The sequence below is a fragment of the Tasmannia lanceolata genome, unplaced genomic scaffold (assembly GCF_043159265.1).
Source record: "Tasmannia lanceolata isolate RefF3 unplaced genomic scaffold, GAP_Taslan_0.1 ptg000008l, whole genome shotgun sequence".
NCBI lineage: Eukaryota > Viridiplantae > Streptophyta > Magnoliopsida > Canellales > Winteraceae > Tasmannia > Tasmannia lanceolata.
This window is the reverse complement of record NW_027518685.1, coordinates 14,608,356-14,634,322: the sequence shown is the minus strand read 5'-3', so window position 1 is coordinate 14,634,322 and position 25,967 is coordinate 14,608,356. Positions and strand designations below refer to the sequence as shown.

Below are 25,967 nucleotides of genomic sequence, written 5' to 3'. Positions count from 1 at the left end.
ACATCCCATCTAAGCATCCGCATCTCTGCCACACTCATCTTATGCACATGATGCTTCTTGGTGGCCCAACATTCTGAGCCATACAGCATGGCTGACCTCGCAGCTGTCTTATAAAACTTCCCCTTCAACTTGGTAGGTATTTTACGATCAAACAGATCTCCTGAAGCATGCTTCCACTTCAACAAACCTGCTCTTATTCTGTGGTTAACATCCTCTTCAATCTCTCAATCCTTAGGTAGGATTGAACCAAGATAGCGAAAGATATCCCTCTTAGGTACCTCCTGCCCAGTCATATTTACTACATCCTCGCCTTGCTTCCTTACATTACTAAAGTTGCACTCCATATACTCTATCTTAGTCCTACTCAGTCTAAAACCTTTGGATTCCAAAGTAGTTCTCCATAACTCTAACTTAGCATCAACTCCTGCTTTGGTTTCGTCAATTAATACTATGTCATCTGCAAATAACATAAACCACGACACCTCATCCTGGATACGCTCCGTAAGTTCATCTATAACTAGCATAAAATGATAAGGGCTTTGAGCTGATCCTTGGTGCAGTCCTATTGTAATTGGAAACTCACTAGACATGCCATCCGTAGTTCCTAGCTACTTCTCCATCATACATATCCATAAAAATTAGAATATAGTAGTTGATATCATGAAATTTTTTGTAAAAATTAGTTTTGTAGTGCTATGTAGATATAAAAATTAGAATATAGCAGTTGTCATTTAATTCATCGATATCATGATAATTTTTGTAAAACAAGTTTTTGGCAGTGATATTAAACCATGTTGTAAAATCTCGTAGTTGCAAATGCATTTTTCGACTGGTTTTATTAATATGTAAAAGGAATTACAAGAAGGGCATATCACCTTACCTCCAAACCAAAGAGGAAACTAGACTTACAATGAAAGCTAGGAGTTCCCAAAGCATCACATTAAATATTACCCTTAGATCAAGTCTATGGATCCTTCCAACATCTAAAAATATTACTTCTACTTCCACAAGCATAATTGGCTTCTCTGTAAGCATATAATAAATCTGCGGTTTCAGCTCCTAGATAAGTGAATAAGCTCCAGCCAATAAAATTTAATGGACCAAGGTGCGTCTTTCTTATCATTGATAAGGTCGATTAACACTTTACTGTCAGATTCTTCGGATGATGATTAGCATTCGAGGGATGATGCTGTTAAAACCCTAATCACTACCGAGCTTCTAATGTAGACATTGTTACAACATTTTGAGAACTTGCTTCAGGCTTCTCAGAAGTAGTTGGATCAGAGATGTTTCTTACAATGAAAGCAGGATTTTTAGGTATGGGAAGATTTGTATATTCACTAGCCAGCGTAAGAGCAACCGAAGACATGGTTGGTCGATCTCTTGGATCATCCTGCACACACAAAAGTCCAACATGAATGCACTTCATCACCTCACTTGTATTGCATGTCTCTCTAAATGATGGATCCACCAAATCCAACCCCTTGCCTTCCTTCCAGATTTGCCATGCCTGAAATCATCTTCAACTTTGTTGATATACAATAAGAGAGATCATAAAATCACAAGAAGATTTGTATGTACAATAGTTTAATACTTACATGTCCAAGAAGGGTCAAAGTGTTCTCGGAATGAGAAAAACTTGTGTTCTTCATTCCGCTGATAATTTCAAGTAAGATCACCCCGAAGCTAAATACATCAGATTTCAATGAGAAAAGTCCATGGGAGGCATATTCGGGAGACATATAACCACTGCATTCAAACATGTGAAAAAATTAGGCCCTTTGATATTATATTAGTTGCAAGTGCTGCACAATCTATATATTCTAGAAATCGTATATGATTAAAACAATTGGGAAATGATTTCAGCACCCAAGTGTTTTGATAAACATGCGCTCCACTTGTTTGTCGTGCAGTATTTAAAGGGCTTTAAGAGCTTTTTGAGAACCGTAATATCCTCTTACATCCCTTTAAATACTACACGACAGACAAGTGGAGCGCATGTTCTTCAAAACACTTTGGCGCAGATATCATTTCCCTAAAACAATTATATGTTTTTATGACTAGATTGAGTATGCAATACTTACTATGTTCCGACCACTCTATTAGTATTTTCTTGAGTTTGATTTCTTCCAAAGATCCTTGCCATCCCGAAGTCGGAAATTTTGGGGTTCATCTCCTCATCTAGAAGAATGTTGCTGGTTTTCAGATCTCTATGAATAATTCTCAATCTAGAATCTTGATGAAGATAGAGAACTCCACGAGCAATTCCCATAATGATGGTAAATCGTTGGTCCCAATCCAGCAACCCACGTCTATTTGCATCTGGCGAGTATTCCCATTGAAATTCAAAAGGTCAAGAGTAGTCTTGATAAATATAAACATCTAGTAATAATGCAAACTTTTCCAGGTAAAGGAACACACCAAAGAGAAAGTAATTCAAGCTTTTGTTAGGCATGTATTCATACAATAGAATCTTTTCATCTCCCGCAATGCAATAGCCTATAAGCCTAACGAGATTTTTGTGCTGAAGTTTGGCAATTAATGTAACCTCATTCTTGAACTCCTCTAGGCCTTGTCCAGAACTCCTAGAAAGTCTTTTGACAGCTATTTCTTGCCCTCCGGACAACTTACCCTGTAAAGATATATATCCTTCCATCAAGTCCAGGAAATAGATTAAGGGGTTAGGATTATCTAATCATATGGGGAATGGTTGCAAACCAGACTCCACAAATACAATAAAAAATACACGGGGACAGAATTTTTAGGTTGGTCCAGACCAACCCTTGGATAAAAAAAAAGAATCAGAAAAGCCCCAAAGTTGTCCAAGGAAAAAGCATGGTCGTAAGCCTAATAACCGGCTGAATTTTCACCCCTAACCATATGGGAATGCTAATTAACAAGGATTGGATCAGTCTCTAAAGGAGAGGGGTTTATAGAAATAATAAGGTTCAAGAAATGCAATGTTACCTTGTATACAGGACCAAACCCCCCCTGTCCAAGCTTATTTTCATCTGAGAAGTTCTCAGTAGCAGCTGCTATGCTTTCAAATTCAAAAGACGGTATTTCTATACCGTTCTTCTGGTGTAAGTTGTCTTCGGAACGTAGAAATAATGGTGTTTCTGAAAAAATTTCCCTGTTTCCTGTGTAAGAATTAAGATCAAGATGTTTGTAGTCTTAAGTTATAAATGTCTGAGATGGTTAACTCACAATTTTATCATATACCTTTTCTCATCCTCCAGAAACAACAGGCTAGTATCATCAAAAGAATCCCTATAGCGGCTGTTGTTGTGATTATCGTTGTTGATGGCTTCTTCTTACTATTACTACCTTCTGCGTAGTGAAAAAAATATTTCATCAAGTCATCATTTAAAATAAGATTGATCTGATGATAAGTCTGAATGCTAGTTATCACATTCTAATCACTATAAAAAATGGTTGATTCTGAATTATGCCCTATATTTGTGCCATCTAATTGAGATCAAATGGGGCTTATTGGGGTATACACAGACTATTTATTCGTTTTGTTTGTGTAAAAGGTTTGTTTATGACAAGGCAATCAAGATTAATACAGGATATGATTCTCCCTACATTAATAATAAAGTCATGCTAGGAAGAACATCCTGGTTTAACCTTTATGGGTAAACTCTATATGTTCACGAATGTCTTAGAATCATCCCTATAGGTTTACCAGAAAGCGTAAAAATGGCTAATCATTGAATGATTCTTTTTCATATTGGTACTTACCTGGTGTGCAATTTATATCTAATGGATCCCACCGAAAGTTCTGATTGCATATGCACATTTTCCTTCCAGTCTTATCTAACGAACAGTTTGAATGTGGCCAAGCTTCACAATCCTCTGAGGTATTACATATCGGCTCTTGTGGAGGCGACCATTCGATCTCGACCGCTTCCTGCCAACTGCTTACAGGTTGGGATAAATTCACTTTAACGATGCTGGTGTAAGCAATGCAGTTATAGCCTGAAATTCCCAATACATGTGTTGTTGTCGATGAACCTCCAACGGCATAACTGCAACACCTCCTCTGATCAAAACAAGTTGCTTTCTCTGTGTACTTCCGGCACACACTAGAAGAAGAACAATTGAAGGTCGGTGAGGGTGGTGGTGTGGAGCAATTGAGCAACAAAACAGTGTTACTATTGGTAAGGTTAAATGGTAGGCTGTCGTTCAAATGCAGATCGTTACGTTGGAAACCCGGTTTCCAGCAAAAACTTGTGTCATTCAGTTGTATAACGAATCTCCGAGTTTTTGGGTTGATGTTTTTAACTGCATACGAATAGCCATCGGGCGCATTGAAGTGAAGCTTGCTAGTGTTGATATCACATTGGAAACTTCGGTAGGTAGGATCCCCACAATTAGGTCCTGTGCTTAAAGGATAGGGGATGATATTGGTTCCACAATTTTGGCAACTCCTTCCTGTATTATCTGCAAGAGGGGCGAATTTTTAAGAATTGATCTAGAAGGCATTCTGTGTGATTGGAAATTATGCTTTTGCATTCTCGAACTAGTCATTTTAGCTTGAGTTGAGTTTTCGAGTTTTGAGACTACTGATGTCTTCTTTTTTCTTTTTTTTTTTATAATTTATTCTTTTCATGATATGAGCATTTTGACTTCTCGATCATCATACATCACTCAAATTTCTAAAAATTTGCATACCCAAACAATTATGGAATGCAATATGAGGTTCTTTCACCTCCGTTGAGCTTAAATGTGTCTCCCACAAGTTGAAATATATGTAAAACCGGCACCCGTAAATCTTTCTAAGGGTAGTGACTATCGCAGAAGAGTGTAATCATTGCTGCGCTCCATTAATAAATAATTTGTTCAGTCCATCATTTTTTAGCGATGGGCTGAGATTAAACACATGTTTTTTAATGAGATTAATCTCAGCCCTTCACCCTTCAGGAAAGAGAGAGAGAGGCTGATCCGATGGAGGTGAATACTGCCTCGCGCAATATTGGTAAAAGTGATTGGACATGAAAACTGGAAACAGAGGAGAATGCATGATAGTACCTATATAACTGTTATGAAATGTGTGTACCTGAATTCTCATTGAGAGTGCGATTGGATTCGCTGTGAATAGGGATGAAGATCCCAACAGACTTGTACTGTTGACTGAATTAATGAAACTGAAGATAGAGTGACCTTAATTTCCACCCTTAAGTAACACTAACAAGGCTCAAGGGAAATTATTATGCCTCTTCGGATCTGTATATTATCTTACATGAAAGTGGTTTTGAAGTTAAATATTATTGTATTCGAACAATGTTCATAATAGTGATAGAAAGGATATATATTAATTTGTTTATTTTCTTATATATATTAATTTTGTTATTTTTCCATTCATAGTTTGCTCTCGATGTGCCCTGTTTTCCGTTAAAGTTTTCAATTCGAAAAGTTTCAGTGCATAAACATGTTGCAAGAATGAAGAATGAATAAAGAGATGAGAGGAGGAAAGCATGAAATAGAAGTGTTACTTAGTAGTTGGGACTTGGGAACCCGTATGTAGAGGTCCCACGCCTCGTATTGCTCAGCTTCCTCCTGAACATCCTTCAATGCATCTAAATGTCTACAGCTAATTAAAGTGTTACCATTCCCTTGCGTAGCATATGCAGTACAAGCGCAGCTTAAGAGGCAACTCGTTCTGCAGTCATAACTAGAATTGGGGAGTGTAAATTCAGTGGGAGTGTTCACCCTCTTCAAAGCCAAGAAGTCATCTTGGCGGCTGCACTGGAACTGCGTCTTTATGGTGCAACCGCCGCTCCAATCCCCTGAATCCCAAAGCCTAGGAATCACCGGCTCATAACCCGGCAAGCACTTGCAGGGAGGGGAGTTATGTTTGTTACAGCTCCCAAACACACCGCAAATATTGTATCCTCGGCATTCTTGCTTTTCTACAAACGTCCGACCGGTTACGATGACATTCCCAGTGAGAGTGCCATTTGCTTCCATCACAAGTACTATCGAAGACTCCCACGACGACGAGTTCTTTAAATAAATCCCATCCTTGTTGCTGACAGCATTCCATACGCCAAGCCAGGCGTGAAGATCAATAACCAACGAAGTTCCGTTCCAGAATGACACTTTCTGGAATGCAACTGACCCCCGCCAGATGAAGAACTGGTTCAAATCTTGAGGATCGATGCCGAATTCAAAAATTCCAGCAGCCGGATCACTATTATCTGTCCACGATGTGAGCTTCTTAATTTCTCCAGTTCGTAGATTCTTCCCGATCTTCATACCAGGGAACATCGCATGAGATGGATGATCGAAGCTTTCCCATAAAATTCTCTTTCCTTGTCTTATGACGAGATTTCCAGAATCCATAAGCACTGCCATCGTGGAACTAGTACTTGATACAACTGATACATTTGTTGACCAAATGGTAACTTTGTTTTCATCCAAGACCACAAGATTTCCGTCACTTTGGAGGGCGAAAGCTCCATTCCTGGTAGGAATTGGCTTCTCTCTATTGGCAATCCAGTAGGGAGTATTTCTGGCTCGGCTGTAAAACCAAATTCCGACATACCACCGATCAGTGTACGCCGGGTCAAAGAATCCCAGCTCAAAGATCTTGCCTTGAGAGATAAGGGTATGCCCATCTGTAAGCGATTGATTTGGAGTGAGGGTGTCTGCTGCCTTGTTGTAAGGCAGTATGGAGAAGCAGCATATGAAGAAAACAACAGAGTATTTGTTCATCTCTCAATGGATGTGAAAGTAATATTGTGTCTACTTCTCTATATATTGCAAAATTGAGGGCTTGTAGGAAATTGCCTAGCAAATCCCAAGGGCGGCCCCATTGGTATTATTAAATGCACGCAGGCTGCAGCCAATGGGGGCAGTTGAGTTTTTTGCAAGAAATTCCTCACATCTTTTTGCTTACCGAAAATGAAGAAATTTCAAGTTTTTATCGCATGTTGAGGCCCATGATTTTATACTTCATGTTTTGATAGGTGGACCCACCATCTTCCCCTATCCCATGCATAATGTGGAGCCCACACATCTCATATTTTGATGTAAACAGGCCCACTATTTTACACACATGCAAAGCATGCCACAAGAATATTAATGAGGATTAAAATATAGGCTCCACAATTGATCATGGGATTAATTAAAGAGGATTGTCCGTCTCACATAGAAGAGCCAGAACTAGTTTTTAGATATTAATTTATTATTAAAATATAGGCAAGCTATCTTAAATGACGACTTTAGATGTGAATACTGATGAAGACTTACTTGTGGTTTGTATGACTGAACATTTTAGAAAAAACGGAAGGCAAATAAAATCTCTATAAATCAGATAATTCCGATTGATTGATGTAGGAGATTTTCAATTTCTTTCCCATTCAACTATAAGGCATTGAATACGAATGGTTTTGATTACCAAACCATTGGGATAGAGCCCACAAGATACTGCTCTTATAATTTTGCCGTGGAAATTAGGTTGGTCTGCAACTATGGAAATGATAGCGGATATTTAGTCCACTTTTGCTTCCCAGCAATTCTAGTACGAAAGGCCATGAGCTTCTTTGAACAATCAAAGACGACTTGTAATCTTCAACAAGCACGACTCCACATCAGCGACAAGTTTCGTGGTGAATTGCACATTTAAATAAGGATCAATTACTGTTGCATGCTGGACAGTTGAAAAAATGACGAGAAAATGTTGAGTTTTGAAAAAACACTAAGAAATGCTACTTTATTTAAAAAAGACTTTTTAGGACGAAAATACCCCTCAACTTACTTTTATCTCTCTTCTTGGTTTTACCTTTTACTCTTTTACCTGCAGGTTTTACTCCGACGCATTTGTGTGAAACAGCCTTATTTTCCGGCGATAGAAGCCTTCTTCTCCGGCGAAACAACGTCATTTCTCCGGCGAAACCTACTCTTTTCTCCTGCAATACGTAACATGGTAAGCCTGAAATCTCATTCTCCCTCTCTCTCTATATTTCTATTTCTTTTTTCAAAACTCCATCTAACATCATCTCCTTCTCTCTCTCATTTTTTTAGGGTATTGAAAGGTTTTTTTTGCTTGAAATGCACAAAATTGGACCCATCAGCCTTCTGCCTAGTCAAATCTTTCTCAAAAAGGGTTTCGAGATCTCCCCTTGTTTTTTTCAGTGCAAAAACAGGTACTCGAAGCGAAAACAGGATATTCGAAGCCAAAATTTACTTGGTTGCAGCCAAAAATCACTTGGTCGAAGTGAAAAATGTGTTTCCTGTAACATTCGCCGTTGTGTTTTTCGCTTCGATTAAATTTTTTTAGGCTTCGAATAACTGGTTTTTTTGCTTCGACTAACATGTTTTTTGCTGCGACTAAAACTTTTGAATTCCAGTAACATTTGGAACTTTTTTGTTGACTTCGACTATCACGTTTTGGGCTTCGACAAACTTCTTTTTTCGCTTTGACTAACACGTTTTGGCTTCGACTAAATTTTTTTTATCTTCGACTTCTTTTTTTGGCTTCAACTAACTTTTTATTTGCTTCAAGTAACTTTTTTTGCCTTTGAGTAATTTGTTTTTTGGCATCGACTAGTTTTTTGGCTTAAGGAAATTTTTTTTTGCCTTTCACTATAATTTTTTTTGGCTTCAACTATCATTTTTGGCTTTGAGTAACTTTTTTTTGGCTTCAACTAGTATTTTTTGGGCTTCAACTATCATTTCTGCCTTCAAATAACCTATCGATTTTCTGGCTTTCAGCTATCGATTTTGGATCCGAGTTACATTTTTTTAGCTTCAAGTAACCTATTTTTTGGCCAAACAGTATAAGAGGTGGGTTTCTCCCCAAACCCACATAATCAAAAGCCACAAATACACTGATATTAATTTCCTTTTGTAGAAGCAAAAGGACCTCAGCATGAGAAACCTAATAAAAGAAAGTGCCAAATGTCTAGATGAATGAGAAGATTATAAACCCTAAAGACTTACAAAGATAATGAGATTTTGGATATTTGGAGGAGGAAAAAGAAAATGAGAAAGGGGCATCTCTAGAGAACTCTTTCTACCCTCTCAAGACAAATGAGCATATGCCGGAGAAATGACGATGTTTCGCCGGAGAAGAAGGCTTCTATCGCCGGAAAATGAGGTCGTTTCACACAAATGCGTCGGAGTAAAACCTGCAAGTAAAAGAGTAAAAAGGTAAAACCAAGAAGAGAAAGATAAAAGTAAGTTGAGGGGTATTTTCGTCCTAAAAAGTCTTTTTTTTAATAAAGTAGCATTTCTTAGTGTTTTTTCAAAACTCAACATTTTCTCATCATTTTTTCAACTCTCCAGCATGTAACAGTAATTGATCCTTTAAATAAAGGGGACCCACTTTATTTGACTCTGCCATTCTTGTACACATATTTCCAGTCATGAAAGTACGAATCGTGTCAACCGATCAAATCAATAGACCTAATTGTAAGTTTGTAACCATGTTGGGCATGTGGGGTCATAGCTGTTATGATTAAGCCTATGGATTTGATTAGTTAAAACAATTTTTAAATCGATCGGATGATCTGGTCTCTTGGTCTATTGGTCTCTTGGGTCTATTTGTAAGCTAAAACATTACAGAGTTTGAAAGATACGGTAATATTGAAGTCATCTGGGGATTTGCCACATTGTATTACCATGCCTTTTCGTCCTACTGAGCTTTCTTCATTTATAATTTGATATATGGGCTTTTGTCTTCATTGACGAGGTGGCTGGTCTGACATGCAACATACCATTTGTGAAATGTCTTTTGCGATAGACCCTAGCAAATCCTATATATAAGTATATATTTATTGTTCTGTTTTGGTATGCAAAGAAAGAGGAATGCGCCGTTAGGGGGCAAATCATGGGAAAAATACATGAACTTAAATTCACAATTGCAGGGGCCCCACCGTTAGTCAGTCTATACTGTCGAATGGCAAACCCATGTTATATGTACATGGATTGAGAAGCGTGCTGCTCAGATGATCTTAACCTTCCGATCAAGAGCTTGATTGCCTGATCAAAGTGACATTGAGCCATTTTGAAGAGGTAAAAAACAAGACAAAAACGACGGCTGGTCCGCTCGTTCTCTTGTCTCTTAGCTACAATTTTGAAGAAACTCCGGATTCTAAAATCTGCGTATCCAAATGGCCCCTAACATTCTTGGGACATGCTATACATGTGTGTAAAATAGTAGGCCCCACTCATTAGAACATGAGGTGTATATAGTGGGCCTCACTACGTCAAAATGTGAGATGTAAATTGTGAGCTCCACCTTATGAATGGGATTGGGGAAGATGGTGGGCCTCCCTATCAAAATGTAAGTCTAAATGGTGGGCCTCAATGCGGGATAACAGCTATTCTCTGCCCCTTTGGAGCAAATTTCTGGTTTTGACCCTATCTCTTTGGTTGCCGGTATTTTTTTGGTTCTTGGGACTTTTGTGGAACAAAAAACTTCCTTGGGAAGAAAAAAGTTCTTTTGGTTATTTTGGTTCCTCGGATTTCGTGCGGGATTATTTTGGTTCCTGGAATTTTTTTTCCAGCTTTGGGTTTCGTGCGGGGTTATTTTGGTTCATGGGATTCTTTGGGGCACACTATATAACCAGCAACCAAACGTGGGTTTCTTGCGGAAAGTCCACAAAAGTCCTAACAACCAAAAAAATTCTGGCATCCAAACGGAGTGCGCGGTAATATGTGTCTCCATTATGAGTAGCGCTTATTTTCTTTTAGGGTGGGTGGTGTGAATTTGATTGGCGTGAGTTTTGGGCCATTTGAGGATAGTTCATTTTTTTTGTGAGTTTGGGTCTAGCAAAGAAAAATAAAACATGTGGGGAGAAAATCATAAAAAAAGTGAATGATTTAAAATTACAACGATTACTCTATCACTGTCGGTCCCAAGAGACAAGTTGAGGAAGAGATAGAGAGAGCAATTGAGATAGGTAGGCTTTAAAAACATACTTGATTTTAGCCTCAAGACTAAGTAGCGTTTTAGAAGTTTTTTGGAGAAAGTATGATAGTTAAGTAACTTGGCACCTTTTCCACTAACAAATATGGCCAAAATAGTCCCAGAAACAGCAAAGGGTCCCCACTACAAATAATGGCTAGAGTAGGCAAAGAGCCAAATAGACTAGTTCTCAATAGATCGAGAACTTGGGTTGTATAGAAATTTTTTTCTTATTTTTTGGGTAAGAAAAAAGACATGACGGAATGGTAAACTCAGGGGTAGGGGTGTAAACGAGCCGAGCCGAGCCGAGCTTGGCCAGGCTCGGCTCGGCTCGTTAAGCTCAAAAGCTCGGCTCGGGCTCGAACCAGGCTCGAGCTCGGCTCGGCTAGGCTCGCGAGCCTTACCGAGCTCGGGTTATATTATGTTCACACCCCTCATCTTCCTTGGACAGCCCTATTAGTGTAATTTGACTACTTTTTTTACACTATGGGGGGTGGTCCTAGTAACAAATGGGGTTCCAAAAATGAGGTGACATATTTTGCCCCTCCCCCTTTCACTCCCTGGACAACCCTTTTAATGCATAAATTAATATATAATATATATATTTAAATATATTAAATTCTTAACGAGCCTTAACGAGCCGAGCCTGGCCTAAATTGGGCTCGGCTCGTTAAGCTTAACGAGCCTGGAGAGCCGGCTCGACTCGGCTCGTTAAGGATTCGAGCCGAGCTTTTCTCGAGCCGAGCTCGAGCGAGCGTCCGAGCCCGAGCCAAAATTGACACCCTTACTCAGGGGCTAGAAGGGCATGAAGAGAGGTAGCTAAATGGGGAAAAGGCATTAGGTGTTTTCCAAATCGGAATTGAATAAATCCAGCAACATTTTCATCAATGATCAACATTTTCGCCAATGATACTGCTAAAAATGAAAGCCTTTTTAAAAGAAAACAATTCCAGGAACTCCTAGAAGAAAGTTAAAATGACCGACAATCTGGTCTTAATTCCAACACGAGACCGCGTTATGAATTTCTTTTCGACGGAAAAATGTATACAAAATACAAATGGGACTATGACAGGCATGCCAAGAGTCAAATAAAGTGGCACCCCCTCATTTAAATGTGCAATTCATCACGAAACTTCTGGCTGGTGTGGAGTCCTGCTAGTTGAAGAATATAAGTCGTCCTGGTTGGGTATTTTGTAGACTCTTATCACAATGGTTTGGGGAAGAGACCATAAAAAAGTGACTGATTAAAATTACAACGTTTACTCTTTATCACTATTGGTCGCAAGATACAAGTTAATGAAGAGATAGAAAGAGCAATTGAGACCGAGTTGGGGTTTTAAAATAAATACTTGATTTTAGCCTCAAGACTTAGCGTTTTAGAAGTTTTTTTGGGAGAAATTTGCTAGTTATGCCAAAGTTACTTGGCAACTTGGCACCTTTTCCATCAACAAAATAATGGCCAAAATAGTCAAAGAAATGGCAAATGGTCCCCACTACAAATAATGGCCAAAGTAGTCTAAGAAGCGCCAAATGGTCCCTGATGATGCCGAATTCCGCCAAAGTAGTCTATGAATATCAAACCACGTTTTGATATATATATATATATATATATATATATATATATATATATATATATATATATATATATATATATATATATATATATATATATGAGAAAACGGTTCCTACACATATGTGTAGAGAGTTCTCTACACACTAGCTTAAAATACAGTGGGGGCCCACATTGTTTGGGTGATCTAAGCCATCCATTTTAAAGGCCCTCACATAGATAGGGTGTCTACAAAAAATCAGATCCATAGGATCATCCCAACCCTACGATTTGTGGAGGTAAAATGGATGTCTTTAAACCTTCACAAATTAGTCCATTTTTTGCCTCCACAGTTCGAATGGTTAGGATGATCCTATGGATCTAATTTTTTGTGGACACCCTATCTATGTGAGGGCCTTAAATATGAATGGTTTGGATCACCCAAATAATGTGGCCCCCAATGTATTTTAAGCTAGTGTGTAGATAACTTATCTACACATATGTGTAGGAACCGTTTTCTCTCTCTCTCTCTCTCTCTCTATATATATATATATATATATATATATATAGTAGAGGAGTATAAATAGTTGGTCTTTTCTTAACTTATTGTGTTCAACAAGAATAGTGAGAGAAGAAGTAGACTGGACTGTGGAAGTAACGGGAAGTCAAGGTCATTCTTAGGAGTGTCGACTGATTTTTGAAGACTGGAAAAATGTATACAAAATACAAATCGAACTATGACAAGCATGCCAAGAGTCAAATAAAGTGGGTCCCCTTTATAGTAGCTTGTAAAGATGAGTGCTATATAAATAGTGCATGTGTCCTAGGATAGTGTATATTTCCTTTCTTAGAATACTTTATGTATCCTTTTAAGGTGGAGATAGTGTGGGGTTAGTGTATGTAGCTTGTCAGCGTCGTATATTTGCCAAAAGCTGGATTCTATTATGGTGTTAGGTTGCATATCAACATGATCTGACCTATAAATCAAGAACCTATACGCACTACTGTTTTGTGCATATCCAATGAATGGACAATCAACAGTCTTAGGACCTAATTTAGTACTCTTAGGATCTGAAATCCTAACTTTAGCTAAGCACCCCCACACTTTAAGGTATTTAAAATGTGGTTTTCTATTCTTCCATAACTCGTAAGGAGTTTTGTCAGAATCTTTAAAAGTTATCTTGTTCAGAATATAACAAGCAGAGAGAAGAGCCTTTCCCTATAAATTTTGAGGTAATCCTGAACTTCCTAACATAGAATTTACCATGTTCATTAGAGTTCTGTTTTTACGTTCAGCAACTCCATTTTGCTGTGGAGAGTATGGTGCAGTAACTTGATGTATTATGCCTTGATTTTCACAAAATTCATTAAAAGCATTAGAAGTGTATTCACCACCTCTATCAGATCTTAAAATTTTGATCTTCTTTTCTAACTGATTTTCTACTTCAGTTTTATATGTAATGAATTTATCAAAAGATTCATCTTTATTTCTAATAAGATAAACAATACAATATCTAGAGAAATCATCTATAAATGTAATAAAATACCTTTTACCTCCTCTAGTTAAAACATTGTTTAAGTCACATACATCACTATGAATTAAATTTAATAGTTTTGTTTTTCTTTCTTTTACTTTGTGAAAAAGGCTTCTTAGAGTATTTTGATTGCACACATACTTTATATTTCTCTACTACTTGATCACTTTTAGGAATTAAACCTATGGTCATCATTTTCTTTAAAGATGCATAGTTAACATGACCTAGTCTACCATGCTATAAACAAGAAGAATCAGTAATATAAGCAGAAGAAGATGAAGCTTTATCCATAATGTTCTCAGTTACATTCAGTTTGAATAAACCCTCACTAGAGTAACCCTTTCCCACAAATTCACCACTTTTAGTGATTACAAATTTATCAGCCTCAAAAACCAGTTTAAAACCTTTCTTGATCAGAAGTGACCCAGACACCAGATTCTTTCTTAATCTGGTACATGAAGGACATCACAGAGCTTCAGAACTTTTCCAGATGTAAGCTTCAACAGCACTATTCCTTTACCCGTCACAACAGATGATGACGAGTTTCCCATGAAAAGCTGCTCTCCATCCCCTACAAGCTCGTAGGAAGAAAATACACTTCTGTCACTACAGATGTGTCTGGTGGCACCAGTGTCCACCCACCAGTCCTTCACGTTACTAACTAGGTTCACTTCAGATACTACGGCCGACAGATATTGATCTTCAGCCACATTAGCCTGATGCGCATTGTTTTCTTGAGGGTTTTTCTTCTTATCATTTTTCCGACAGTTTTTAGCATAGTGACCTGCTTTCCCACACACAAAGCAGTTACCATTCTTTTTCTTGAAATCCTTATTATTTTTCTTGAAATGACCTTTTCCTGATCCAGATACAGGTTTAGAAGAAGTTTTCTTTCCAGATGAAGATTCAGTGAGATTTGCCTTAGAGTTAAACTCATAGGCCTTAGATTTCTGTTTTCTGAAACGATTTTCATCTTCAGTTCTAAGATAAACAAACAAGTCTTGAAGAGAAAAATCATTTCTGTCATGCAATAATATGTCTTAGAATTTCTCCCATGAAGGTGGTAGTTTTTTAATAATTGCACCAATTTGGATCTGTTCTTCTATTTTGACCCCTCTAGCAAGAATGTCAGAAACAATCAACTGGATCCATTCACTTGATCCATAATGGATTTTCCATCTACCATCTGATATCGAAAATATTTTCCAATTAGATGTTTCTTAGAACCCGCTTCTTCGACTAGGTATTTCTGCTCTAGAGTTTCCCACAACACTTTTGCAGACTCAATTCTAAAAAATACATCAAACAATTGATTACTGAGACAACTCAGTATATGACCTTTACAGAGATAGTTATCTCTTTTTCTTTTCTCAGTGAGATGAGTTCTAGCAGGTTCTTCCTCATTAGGTAATGAGTCAGGATCATTCAAGATATAGTCTAGGTTTAGAAAAGTCAGAAAGAATCGTATTTTTTCCTGCCATCTACCGAAATTCGATCCGTCAAATTTCTCCGGTCTTTCGGTTTGGGAAGCCATGATGATTAATTTTCAATAATCGAAATCCCAAAAATTACAGATCACAGATCGTAGATTTGCCTTAAGATTGTTAGAAAAATTGATGTGCAAATCTGTAATTTAGGATTCGAGAATACCTTATAACAAATTAACCTCACAACTTGAAGACAGAGATCAATAATACTATTTTCTGCAGTAATAATTTGTAAAGAAAAAGAGAAATCGTTAGATCACTTATCGAGTTGAGGCACGAAGAATCTTCGCTGTATTTAAGGCAAATCTCACCCCCACCATGACGAATCAACGGTGCAGATGGGCGTCTCGGCGTATGCCTCCAGGATACAACAACTCTCGCTCCAGGGGTGTGCACTCATGCAACCCGGATGCCTAAGAACTCGCTTATAGTTGCCAAAAGCCTTGAGCAGAAAACCAGAGAGAAAACCAGAGAAGAGAAAGAGCAGAAGAAGAATCCGTCAAGGATATCTTTCTGTTTTCTCTAAAACCGATTTTATAGAAAGGTAATCGACATGTTAGGGTGAAACGTCACACTCTTTTAGTGCGTGAGAGACGTTTTTCAAACGGCCACTAAACCATGATTAAGGAATCTCAAACGGTAAAAAAGAGTTAAAACAAAATAAATAAATTCTTGGCCGTTAAAAGAAAAAAATAAATAATAGAAAAAGAAAAGCCTTAGGTCCACGCGCGCGGCCGGCCGGGCCGGGCCGGGTGGCGCACGTGTGTGGTAAGATGAAAAGCTTATCGGACCCAAGTGGGCTATCCGTGCGTGTAGGATCCCCATGACCTCTTGCTCATTCACAAGGCTAAGAGAGTGAAAGTATATATATGGCCACTCTCATCCTCTCACACTTCCAATCTAGGACTAAAATTTTCTCATGACTTTAGTCTTTTTGGAGGGAAGCCCAAGTAATTTGAATGAGAAACCCAAAAGCATACATATAATGACTAAAAACACCCCATTGTAAGTTTGAATTACAAAAAGACTTTTTTCACATAAAAAGTCAACAGTGGAGTCCTACTAGTTGAAGAATATAAGTCGTCTTTGATTGTACAACGGAGCTCATTGCCTTCCGGTTGGGTATTTTGTAGACTCTAATCACAATGGTTTGGGGAAGAGACCATAAAAAAGTGACTGATTTAAAATTACAACGATTACTCTTTATCACTATTGGTCGCAAGATACAAGTTAATGAAGAGATAGAAAGAGCAATTGAGACAGAGGTGGGGTTTTAAAATAAATACTTGATTTTAGCCTCAAGACTTAGCGTTTTAGAAGTTTTTTTGGGAGAAATTTGCTACTTATGCCAAAGTTACTTGGCAACTTGGCACCTTTTCCATCAACAAAATAATGGCCAAAATAGTCAAAGAAATGGCAAATGGTCCCCACTACAAATAATGGCCGGAGTAGTCTAAGAAGCGCCAAATGGTCCCTGATGATGCCGAATTTCGCCTATATATATATATATATATATATATATATATATATATATATATATATATATATATATATATATATATATCAAAACGTGGTATGATATACATAGACTACTTTGGCGAGCTTAAGCGCACCAAACTTATGGTGCGCTTAAGCTCCCCAATCACATGGGTCCCACATTTTATGTGGTGATCCAAACCATTCATTTGCAAGGCCTTATGATAGATAGGGGGTGTACCAAAAATCAACTCCATAGGATCATCCTAACCCCTCCATTTGTGGTGGACAAAAAATGGGCAGATTTGTGTTTGTCCATTTTTGTCCTTTACAAATGGAGGGGTTAGGATGATCCTATGGAGCTGATTTTTGGTACACCCCCTATTTATGTAAGGGAGTTTCAAATGAATGCTTTGGATTATCCTAACAAAGTGGGCCCCCATGTGATTGGGCGCTTCAGCTCACCAAACTTTTTGTGAGCTTAAGCGCACCAACAGTTTCCTCTATATATATATATATATATATATATATATATATATATATATATATAGTACAGAGTATAAAAAGTTGATCTTTTCTTAAATGATTGTGTTCAACAAGAATAGTGAGAGAAGAAGTATGGGAAGTCAAGGTCATTCTTAGGAGTGTCGACTGATTTTTGAAGACTGGAAAAATATATACAAAATACAAATCGAACTATGACAAGCATGCCAAGAGTCAAATAAAGTGGGTCCCCTTTATAGTAGCTTGAAAAGATGAGTGCTATATAAATAGTGCATGTGTCCTAGGATAGTGTATATTTCCTTTCTTAGAATATTTTATGTATCCTTTTAAGGTGGAGATAGTGTGGGGTTAGTGTATGTAGCTTTTCAGCGTCGTACATGCCGAATTTTATGGTACCACATGTGTCCCCTTCAGGACAATGTATCTCTCCTTTCAAGGTAGCGTACATCATTTAGGGTGGGCTCGTTTAGTACAATATATCTGCAATGGGATTGCCCGTCATAGAGAGCTCTATAGATCAGAGGGTTAGGATCACCCTATGGAGATGATTTATGCAGCGCATTCTATTTACGTTGTGGCCCAATAAATTAATTAATAGTTTGGATCATTTTATGAAGTGGGCCCTTAGTAATTTTTGAAAAATACTAAATTACACGCACGCACAACATATAATCTTGGGAATTATTGGGATTTTCAAAGTAGAAAGAGATTCTTTTTTAGGGGCTTCGAATTTATTAAACAGCTAGTGGGACACCCGTGCGATGCACTGGGGTGACAAAAATACACATTGGAAATGAAGGTAGGCCCCTTCATTGGAAGAAAGATAGATTGTTCTTATAAATTAAAACTCAAAATCCATGGGAAAGCATGTTAAAACTCAAAATCCATGGGTAAGCATATTTTTATCTTTAAGGGGATGGTTTCACACTTAGGAGAGAAGCTTGTTTAATGAGATGTAGGTGCTAGTACAAATCATGTTGTTAAAAGTCTATTATCATTGTGTAATGTAGGTTTTAATATGTGTAAAATTCATACAATGGGTATTTTCAAATTAGGTACACGGTGAGATATTGAAGGAGTATATCCGGTTCAACAGTGTCAAAATAGAGGCCAGAAATGGAGATCCATTTAAAGCTCTTCATCTAAACCCTTGGCCTACGCCCTCGCCCATGACACTCATGTAGAAAGCTCCAAATAAAATCAATAAAACACAAAAAAGGAGGGCACAGTGGTGATATTCATGTGTAAAAAGAGACATTTTACCTATTTCTTCTTACTAAATGTGAACCAAACTCGAAAAAAAAAGACCAGAGAGTGAGTGGTGAAGGTCATATGTAAAAAAACTGTTGCATGTGGCCGTGAACACCTTTTAAATGTAACCCTTGACATCCGCATATGGAAATATAAACCAAAACCCAACAGCATGATTTGAAAAAAATTACTCAAGATGGGATAGGGAAAAAACCACCAAAGCCAAACAACCTATTGATAGAAAGAGTGAAAAATTAACAAAATATCAAAACCAATAGCATGATGATAGAACACAACAGCCAAAAAAAGCCCACCAACTCAGTAAAGTATATTTAATACAATTACGAAAATTACATAATAAAGAAACTCCCAAAACACCCATCTGCTTAAAATTGAAGAAGGAAAAACACCAAAGCCAAAAAGCCCATTGGAAAAAAGAGGAGAAGATTAACAAAAAACAGAAAATTATAACCAAATACCAGCCAAAAAGGATAAAAACAATATAAAATTGCCAGGTGCTTGTACTGCTCTCTGGTTTGGTCCTTGATTCTAAAGCTTGGCCAAGCCTTGTCTCAGTTGCTTATAGATAAGAGAATATTAACCTCTAAAAAGGGAAGTTAAACTGGCTTCTTAAAAAGAATAATCCAACCCATAATATAGAAGATAAAAACAATCTACATCAAAGCCACCATAAATATAACAGTCGTGCATTGTTCCAAAAAAATAATAAGCACACCACATTACAGGAAGCACGCAGAAAGCCGAAAAAATGTTGTAATGCATTCTGTTTGGAAACCTCAAGCTGTAAATCTAGTGGGACACCCGATGCACGGGCAAGTAAAAAATGCACGTTGGAAATGCAGGTAGGCCTTAAAATATGGAGAAAAAAAAGATTGATAGTTCTTATACATTAAAACTAAGAATCCAAGGCTACATATTTCATACCTTTCACGGGATGCTTTAGCACTTTCGGGGGATAGTCATATGTAAAATTTGTCCACACATGTGGCCATGAAACGCCGTCTAAATGGAAATCCTTGACATTGGCAACTGGTCTTGAACAAACTAAAAATTAATTAAGATTGAGAAAATGCAGTTTTATTAATGGCAAAGAATTTAATTAATAGAGAAAACAAACACCAAGAAAAGATCATGTGCGATCCAGGCATGATTCATGTGCCCTTTGCCATTGACCGATGTTGGGATGACACCGATCTCTTTTCCACCACCTTCTTGACAGGCCCATCCATGATGATCTGCTTCCTCCCACTCCCTCTCATACAACCAAATCCAATTAATTCGTTGGTGGTTCTCCCATGCAGTGGTGAACATAACAGACTGCAGTGGAAGGTGCAGGAAGAGCACTTCTTACAGTCTTGTTTACATGGAGAACAACAAAAAAGTTGTTAAAAGTAACATTGTTTCCAACATAATGCTGCATTGAGTAAATTCCAGATGTGAGAAAAACCAAGGATAATCAGCATATCCATGTAAATAATTAACATTTGGATGAGAAAACTAAACCTTGGGGACTCTTGCATAAACATCCCCTCCTTGTTTGTGGCTAATAATGACCCTGGGATGATTGCCCCATAGGAAAATAAAAATAAAACTGGGCAACTTAAGTCATCCAGTTTAAATGCAATAAAAGTGGCTGAAAGTCATATCAATCATTTTCCCATAAAATTTTCATCAGCATCACCACCATGCAGAATTTTGCACAATATTCTTCTCAACCATCCTCCTATAAAGCTTAAAAACACCCCAACATCAGCCAAATTCATTAATGCCAGAAACATTGTATGGTAAGTCACATTGTCATGCCTGATACTCTTGTCTTCTACTTCATTCATCAACTTGAATCAAGACTTCATAACACAAATCTGCCAAATGAACCCAGCAAAGCGTTGTATGAGCCAATATCAGGTTACAAATTTCTCTGAGGTATTTCATCAAATATTCAGTGAGCACAGAATGGCCTGTGAGTAATATTGGCACAAAGTAGTAATCATTCGTAGAATTGAGCAAAATATTTACCTTTTCTATCTCTTCAGCAACTCTTTAAGCATCAGAAAAGCATCCCCTTCTTGCATATATGTATCCATTCAAATATTGAAAGTAAGAGAACTATAAGGAAATTCCTAAATAATGGAAAGGTTTACAAATTTGAAAAAGGGCAAGCCAAAGGAGAGATCAGATGCCAAATAATGTCCAGATTCAATAAAAGCTGCCTCTTGGCCAGCTTTGAAAGAAAATAGCTGAGATGCTTATCACCAAAAGACCCAAATAACACACATCCATTATAAATCGGCAGACCCAACAAACTGTAAAAAAGAAGAAGAAGCTAAGATTCAATCAAACACAAATAAGTCATTAGAAAATAGTAGACGATCGGGAAAAAGGCCATCAAGAGTCCCTAACTTCATTAGGAAATCTATCAACTATCGGGAAGAAACAATCTTTTCCAACTATCGCCAATAAACAATATTAGAAAGTAGTCTTATTAGAAAATACATCAAACAGAGAACGGAATCAAGAGAAATCTCACCCACCAAAGGAGTTACTAAACCATGGTTCCATCGGAAAGCCTTATTCCACATTGCCACGTCTGATAATTGCAGGAGCTGTCCACGTGTGCGTGAACAGTGGAGCCCCCATCCAGCTATATTATAATAGATTAACATTCTTGGGCCATGCCATGCATGTGTGTAAAATAGTAGGCCCCACTCATTAGAACATGTGTTGTAAATAGTAGGCCTCACTAGGGGTGGACATGGTTCGGTTCGGTTCGGTTCTGGGGTATACCCAGAACCGAACCATATATAATCGGTTCCCTGAAATTGGAATGAACCAGAACCATATATGTTTGGAACCGAACCGAACTAGAACCATATATAATCGGTTCGGTTCTGGGTTTACCCGACCTTCACCAAATCAACGGAATTTATTGATTTATTCACAACAGTTTCCCTCCTTGTGTTTGAATGTTTGGTTTTTTTTCTTCTTGAGATAGAATAACTTTCTGTTTCCAGCCTATCATTGATGGGAAAAGCAGAGCACAAAAGTCTGTAATGAGCTGATGAAATCCAAGTAAAAACAGGCATATTTAAGGGTTTTAAGGTGGGTCGGTTCTCGGTTCCGGGATCCCAAACCCAAAACCGGACCGAATTTCCATCGGTTCCAGGTTATTAGAACCGGAACCGAACCATATAACTATGGAACCGAACCGAACCATATGTGCCGGTTCGGTTCGGTTCCTCGGTTCGAACCGGAACCATGTCCACCCCTAGGCCTCACTACGTCAAAATGTGAGATGTAAATTGTGAACTCCACCTTATGAATGGGATGGGGGGAGATGATGGGCCTACATATCAAAATGTAAGTGTAAAATAGTGGGCCTCAACGTGGGACAACAGCTATTCTTTGCCCCTTTGGATCAAATTTCTGGTTTTGTCCCTATCTCTTAGAGAGGTAATATGTGTCTCCATTATGAGTAGCGCTTATTTTCTTTTAGGGTGGGTGGTGTGAATTTGATTGGCGTGAGTTTTGGTCCATTTGAGGATAGCTCATTTTTTTGTGAGTTTGGGTCTAGCAGAGAAAAATAAAACATGGAGGTAGAAAATCATAAAGGAGAAGTTAATGATTTAAAACTACAACGATCACTCTATCACTATCGGTCCCAAGAGGCAAGTTGACGAAGAGATAGAAAGAGCAATTGAGATAGGTGGGGTTTAAAATAAATACTTGATTTTAGCTTCAAGACTTAGCGTTTTAGAAGTTTTTTGGAGAAAGTTTGATAGTTATGGCCAAGTAATTTGGCACCTTTTCCATTAACAAATATGGTCAAAATAGTCCCAGAAATAGCAAGGGTCCCCACTACAAATAATGGCTAGAGTAGTCAAAGAGCCAAATAGACTAGTCCCCACTAGATCGAGAACTTGAGTTGTCTAGAAATTTCTTCTTATTTTTTCGGTAAGAAAAAACAAATGAGGAACCCTAAACTCAGGTGTTAGAAGGGCATTAAGAGAAAGAAAAAAGACATGAGGAACCCTAAACTCAGGGGTTAGAAGGGCATGAAGAGAGATTGCCAAATGGGGAAAAGGCGTCAGGTGTTTTCCAAATCGGAATTTACTAAATCCAGCAACATTTTCAACAACGAGCAACATTTTCATCAAGGGAAATGATATCGCCAAGTGTTTCAATAAACATGCGCTCCACTTGTTTGTCGTGTAGTATTTAAAGGGTTTAAAGAGCTTTTTGAGAACCGTAATATCCTCTAAAATCCCTTTAAATACTACACGACAAACAAGTGGAGCGCTTGTTTATTGAAACTCCTTAGCGCAGACATCATTTCCTTTTCATCAATGAAACTGCTAAAAACGAAAGCCTTTTTAAAGGAAAACAATTCCAGGAACTCCTTACAGAAGATACAGACGAAAGTTAAAATGGCCCACAATTTGGTCTTAATTCCAAAATGAGACCGCGTTATGAAATTCTTTTCGACTAGTAGATTATTGGGATTTTCTTTAAATTTTTTATGCCCGCAATGAGCCATGGAGAATCTTGTGTTCAATGAGAATAGTGACAGAAGAAGTAGATTAGATCATGTAAGTCAAGGTCCTTGTTAGGCGTGTCGATTGATTTTTCAAGACTGGAAACATGTATACAAAATACAAATGGGAGTCTGACAGGCATGCCAAGAGTCAAATAAAGTGGGACCCCTTCATTTAAATGTGCAATTAACCATGAAACTTCTCGCCGGTGTGGAGTCTTGCTAGTTGAAGAATATAAGTCGTTTTTGATTGTACACCGGAGCTCATTGCCTTCCGGTTGGATATTTTGAAGACTCTTATCACAATGGTTTGGGGAAGAGATCATAAAAAAGTGAATGATTTAAAATTACAACATTACTCTTTATCACTATTGGTCGCAAGAGACAAGTTGATGAAGAGAAAGGAAGAGCAATTGAGTTAATGCCGAAGTTACCTGGCAACTTGACACCTTTTCCATCAACAGATAATGGCCAAAGATAAAACGGTTTCAACACACAAGTGTGGATAACTTATCTACACACTAGCTTAAAATACAGTAGATGGCATATTGTTTGGGTGATCCAAACCATTCATTTGATTGGCCCTCAATAGGGTGTCCACAAAAAATCAGCTCTATAGGATCATCCCAACCCTACGATTTGTGGAGGTAAAATGGACGTGTATAAAACCTTCACAAATCTGTTCATTTTTTGCCTCCACGGTTCGAAAGGTTAGGATGATCCTATAAAGCTGATTTTTTGGGCACACTCTATCTATGTGGGCCCATCAAATGAATGCTTTGGATCACCCAAACAATGTGGGCCCCCATTGTACATTAAGCTAGTGTGTAGATAACTTATCTACACTAGTGTGAAGAAACCGTTTTCTCATGGCGAAAAATAGTCAAAGAAATGGCAAATGGTCCCCACACTACAAATAATGGCCAAAGTAGTCTAAGAAGCGTCAAATGGTCCCACTATTCTTTTTTCAATGTACATCAATAACTTGATTTTAGTTGTCTAGGAATTTCTTCTTTATTTTCGGTAAGCAAAAAGATACGAGGAATGCTAGACTCTGGGCATCCTTGCAAAAATCAGCTCAAAGGGCGGCCCCATTGGCTGCCCTGCATCCTGTGCATTTAATACTGGGCGATGATATTCCACCACCACCACCCCCCCACCGCCCCCCCCCCGGTTGCCTCCCGTTGCCTTTTAACATGATTTGAAGTCAAAAAGCATTAAAGTTGCCAACTGTTCAAGATATGGTGGGCAAGGGAGGGATGTGTACTGCAGAGAGGGTGAAAATATCATCTCCCTTAATACTCTTTAACTTAAAAGATGCACTTTGGTGACGTGCAACCATTGGGGGCGCCCTTGGGATTTGCTAGGTAATTTCCTAGAAAGCCCTAAATTTTTCAAGAGAGAACAACCACATATCTATCTACTATAATAAGCTGGGAGGAAAAGCCCAGGTTTTTTTGAATGTTTTTGAAAAATTGGTGGAATTAACACCTCACTTTTTTTGACTTTTTCTAACAAAGGCACTCATTCAACTCACATATTTTCAATCCTACCCCCTCCTTTATGCTTTTTAACAAAGGCACCCATTCAACCCACATATTTTCAATCCTACGCCCTACCTTATTTTTTTCTACATATTTTTTAAATAACTTTTTTTTTTGTCGTGTCGTGCATTTTTTTTATTTTTTATACAAAAATTCATTAGAAAATTTTGTATCATATACTTTTTTTTTGTCGCCGCGTCGTGCATTTTTATTTCCCTTTTATCACATGGACGGTTTGGATCAACCTATGATGTGGTCCGTACAGTTCTTTGTCGGCCCGTGCATCGCACGGGGTTTTTTACTAGTATATTATAAGGAGGAAGGGACGTTTCACTGTTCACGCCCATGTGGCAGCCCTCTCCTTCTGCCATGTTGGTATCCATTTCCATTTCCTATGTGGCATCGACAAAATGAATTCTCTTCTTTAATAGACGTAATATTGCATATGAATACATTCCACTTAATGCAGAGCGTTCCATATTCTACAACCGTATACCACGTCACCTTCTTTGTTCTCTTTAGGGATTTTTGCTGATTAGTCCCTACATGGCAAAATAATTGTTTAATAGTCCCTAAGAAAAGCATATTATCCAAGCAGTCCTACTTTTATAAAATATTTGCTAAAAGGTCCCTAAAACTCACCTACTTCAATTTTCTCCATTAAAATTTTTAAAATGACAAATTTACCCCCAACCCCTTTAATCCTTTTTAGACTATTTTGATTTCGCTTCCAATATTTTTGGAAAAAAATTAGGAAATAACCGAAAATAATCTCTTCTAACATTCTCGTAAAAAATCCTTCAACAAAAAAACATGTAGAAATTAAATAATTGAAAATCCCTATTAAAGAAAATAAATAGGGTCGGTTTGAGTTATATTTTCTTAACGAATAAATAAAGTAAGAAATTTTAGGAATATTCTTCGTTTCAAAATTTTCCAGGTAACTTGGTTGGATTGCAAGAAAATATTTCTGATGGAAATTTATTCCTAAGGAAATTCTTTTCATTCGATGATTTAAGAGGGGAATTATGTCTGATTAATTTAGAGGGATAACATCATAAACCGAAGGTCCCTAACTGAAAAATTGAATAGAGTTACGTTACCTTATATTTTTTACATGTAAGAAATAAGAAATTTTTTATTTTTTTTCC

The 25,967-nt window shown here is 37.7% G+C and overlaps 1 protein-coding gene and 1 long non-coding RNA gene across 3 annotated transcripts; both read right to left on the bottom strand.

The window, feature by feature from the left end:
• Positions 1-807: 807 nt before the first annotated feature.
• LOC143884493 (G-type lectin S-receptor-like serine/threonine-protein kinase At4g03230) lies at positions 808-6,723 on the bottom strand. 2 transcript variants are annotated; one of them, XM_077388115.1, is made up of 8 exons: positions 5,499-6,723; positions 3,745-4,446; positions 3,223-3,330; positions 2,968-3,140; positions 2,422-2,632; positions 2,085-2,322; positions 1,599-1,749; positions 808-1,510 (listed from the first exon to the last, which is right to left on the bottom strand). In XM_077388115.1, the coding sequence occupies exons 1-8, from the start codon at positions 6,718-6,720 to the stop codon at positions 1,208-1,210; spliced, it is 3,108 nt and encodes a 1,035-aa protein (XP_077244230.1). In that variant the 5' UTR covers positions 6,721-6,723; the 3' UTR covers positions 808-1,207. The 2 variants fall into 2 exon arrangements, with proteins under 2 accessions (XP_077244230.1, XP_077244231.1); XM_077388116.1 differs by having other exon boundaries at positions 808-1,393.
• A 12,303-nt stretch (positions 6,724-19,026) lies between these two features.
• On the bottom strand, positions 19,027-21,345 carry LOC143884497 (uncharacterized). The gene is made up of 3 exons (XR_013252936.1): positions 20,758-21,345; positions 19,666-20,603; positions 19,027-19,322 (listed from the first exon to the last, which is right to left on the bottom strand). It is a non-coding gene; the product is annotated as an uncharacterized LOC143884497 (long non-coding RNA).
• Positions 21,346-25,967: the final 4,622 nt, after the last annotated feature.

What these genes read in the sequence shown, in the direction of transcription:
- LOC143884493 (XM_077388115.1), bottom strand. Translation starts at nt 6,720, where the DNA reads ATGAACAAATACTCTGTTGTTTTCTTCATATGCTGCTTCTCCATACTG. An exon ending in TCCCAAGTCCCAACTACTAA is followed by an intron (nt 4,447 to 5,498) that starts GTAACACTTCTA and finishes CCCCTCTTGCAG; the next exon opens with ATAATACAGGAAGGAGTTGC. An exon ending in CTTTGACCCTTCTTGGACAT is followed by an intron (nt 1,511 to 1,598) that starts GTAAGTATTAAA and finishes AGATGATTTCAG; the next exon opens with GCATGGCAAATCTGGAAGGA.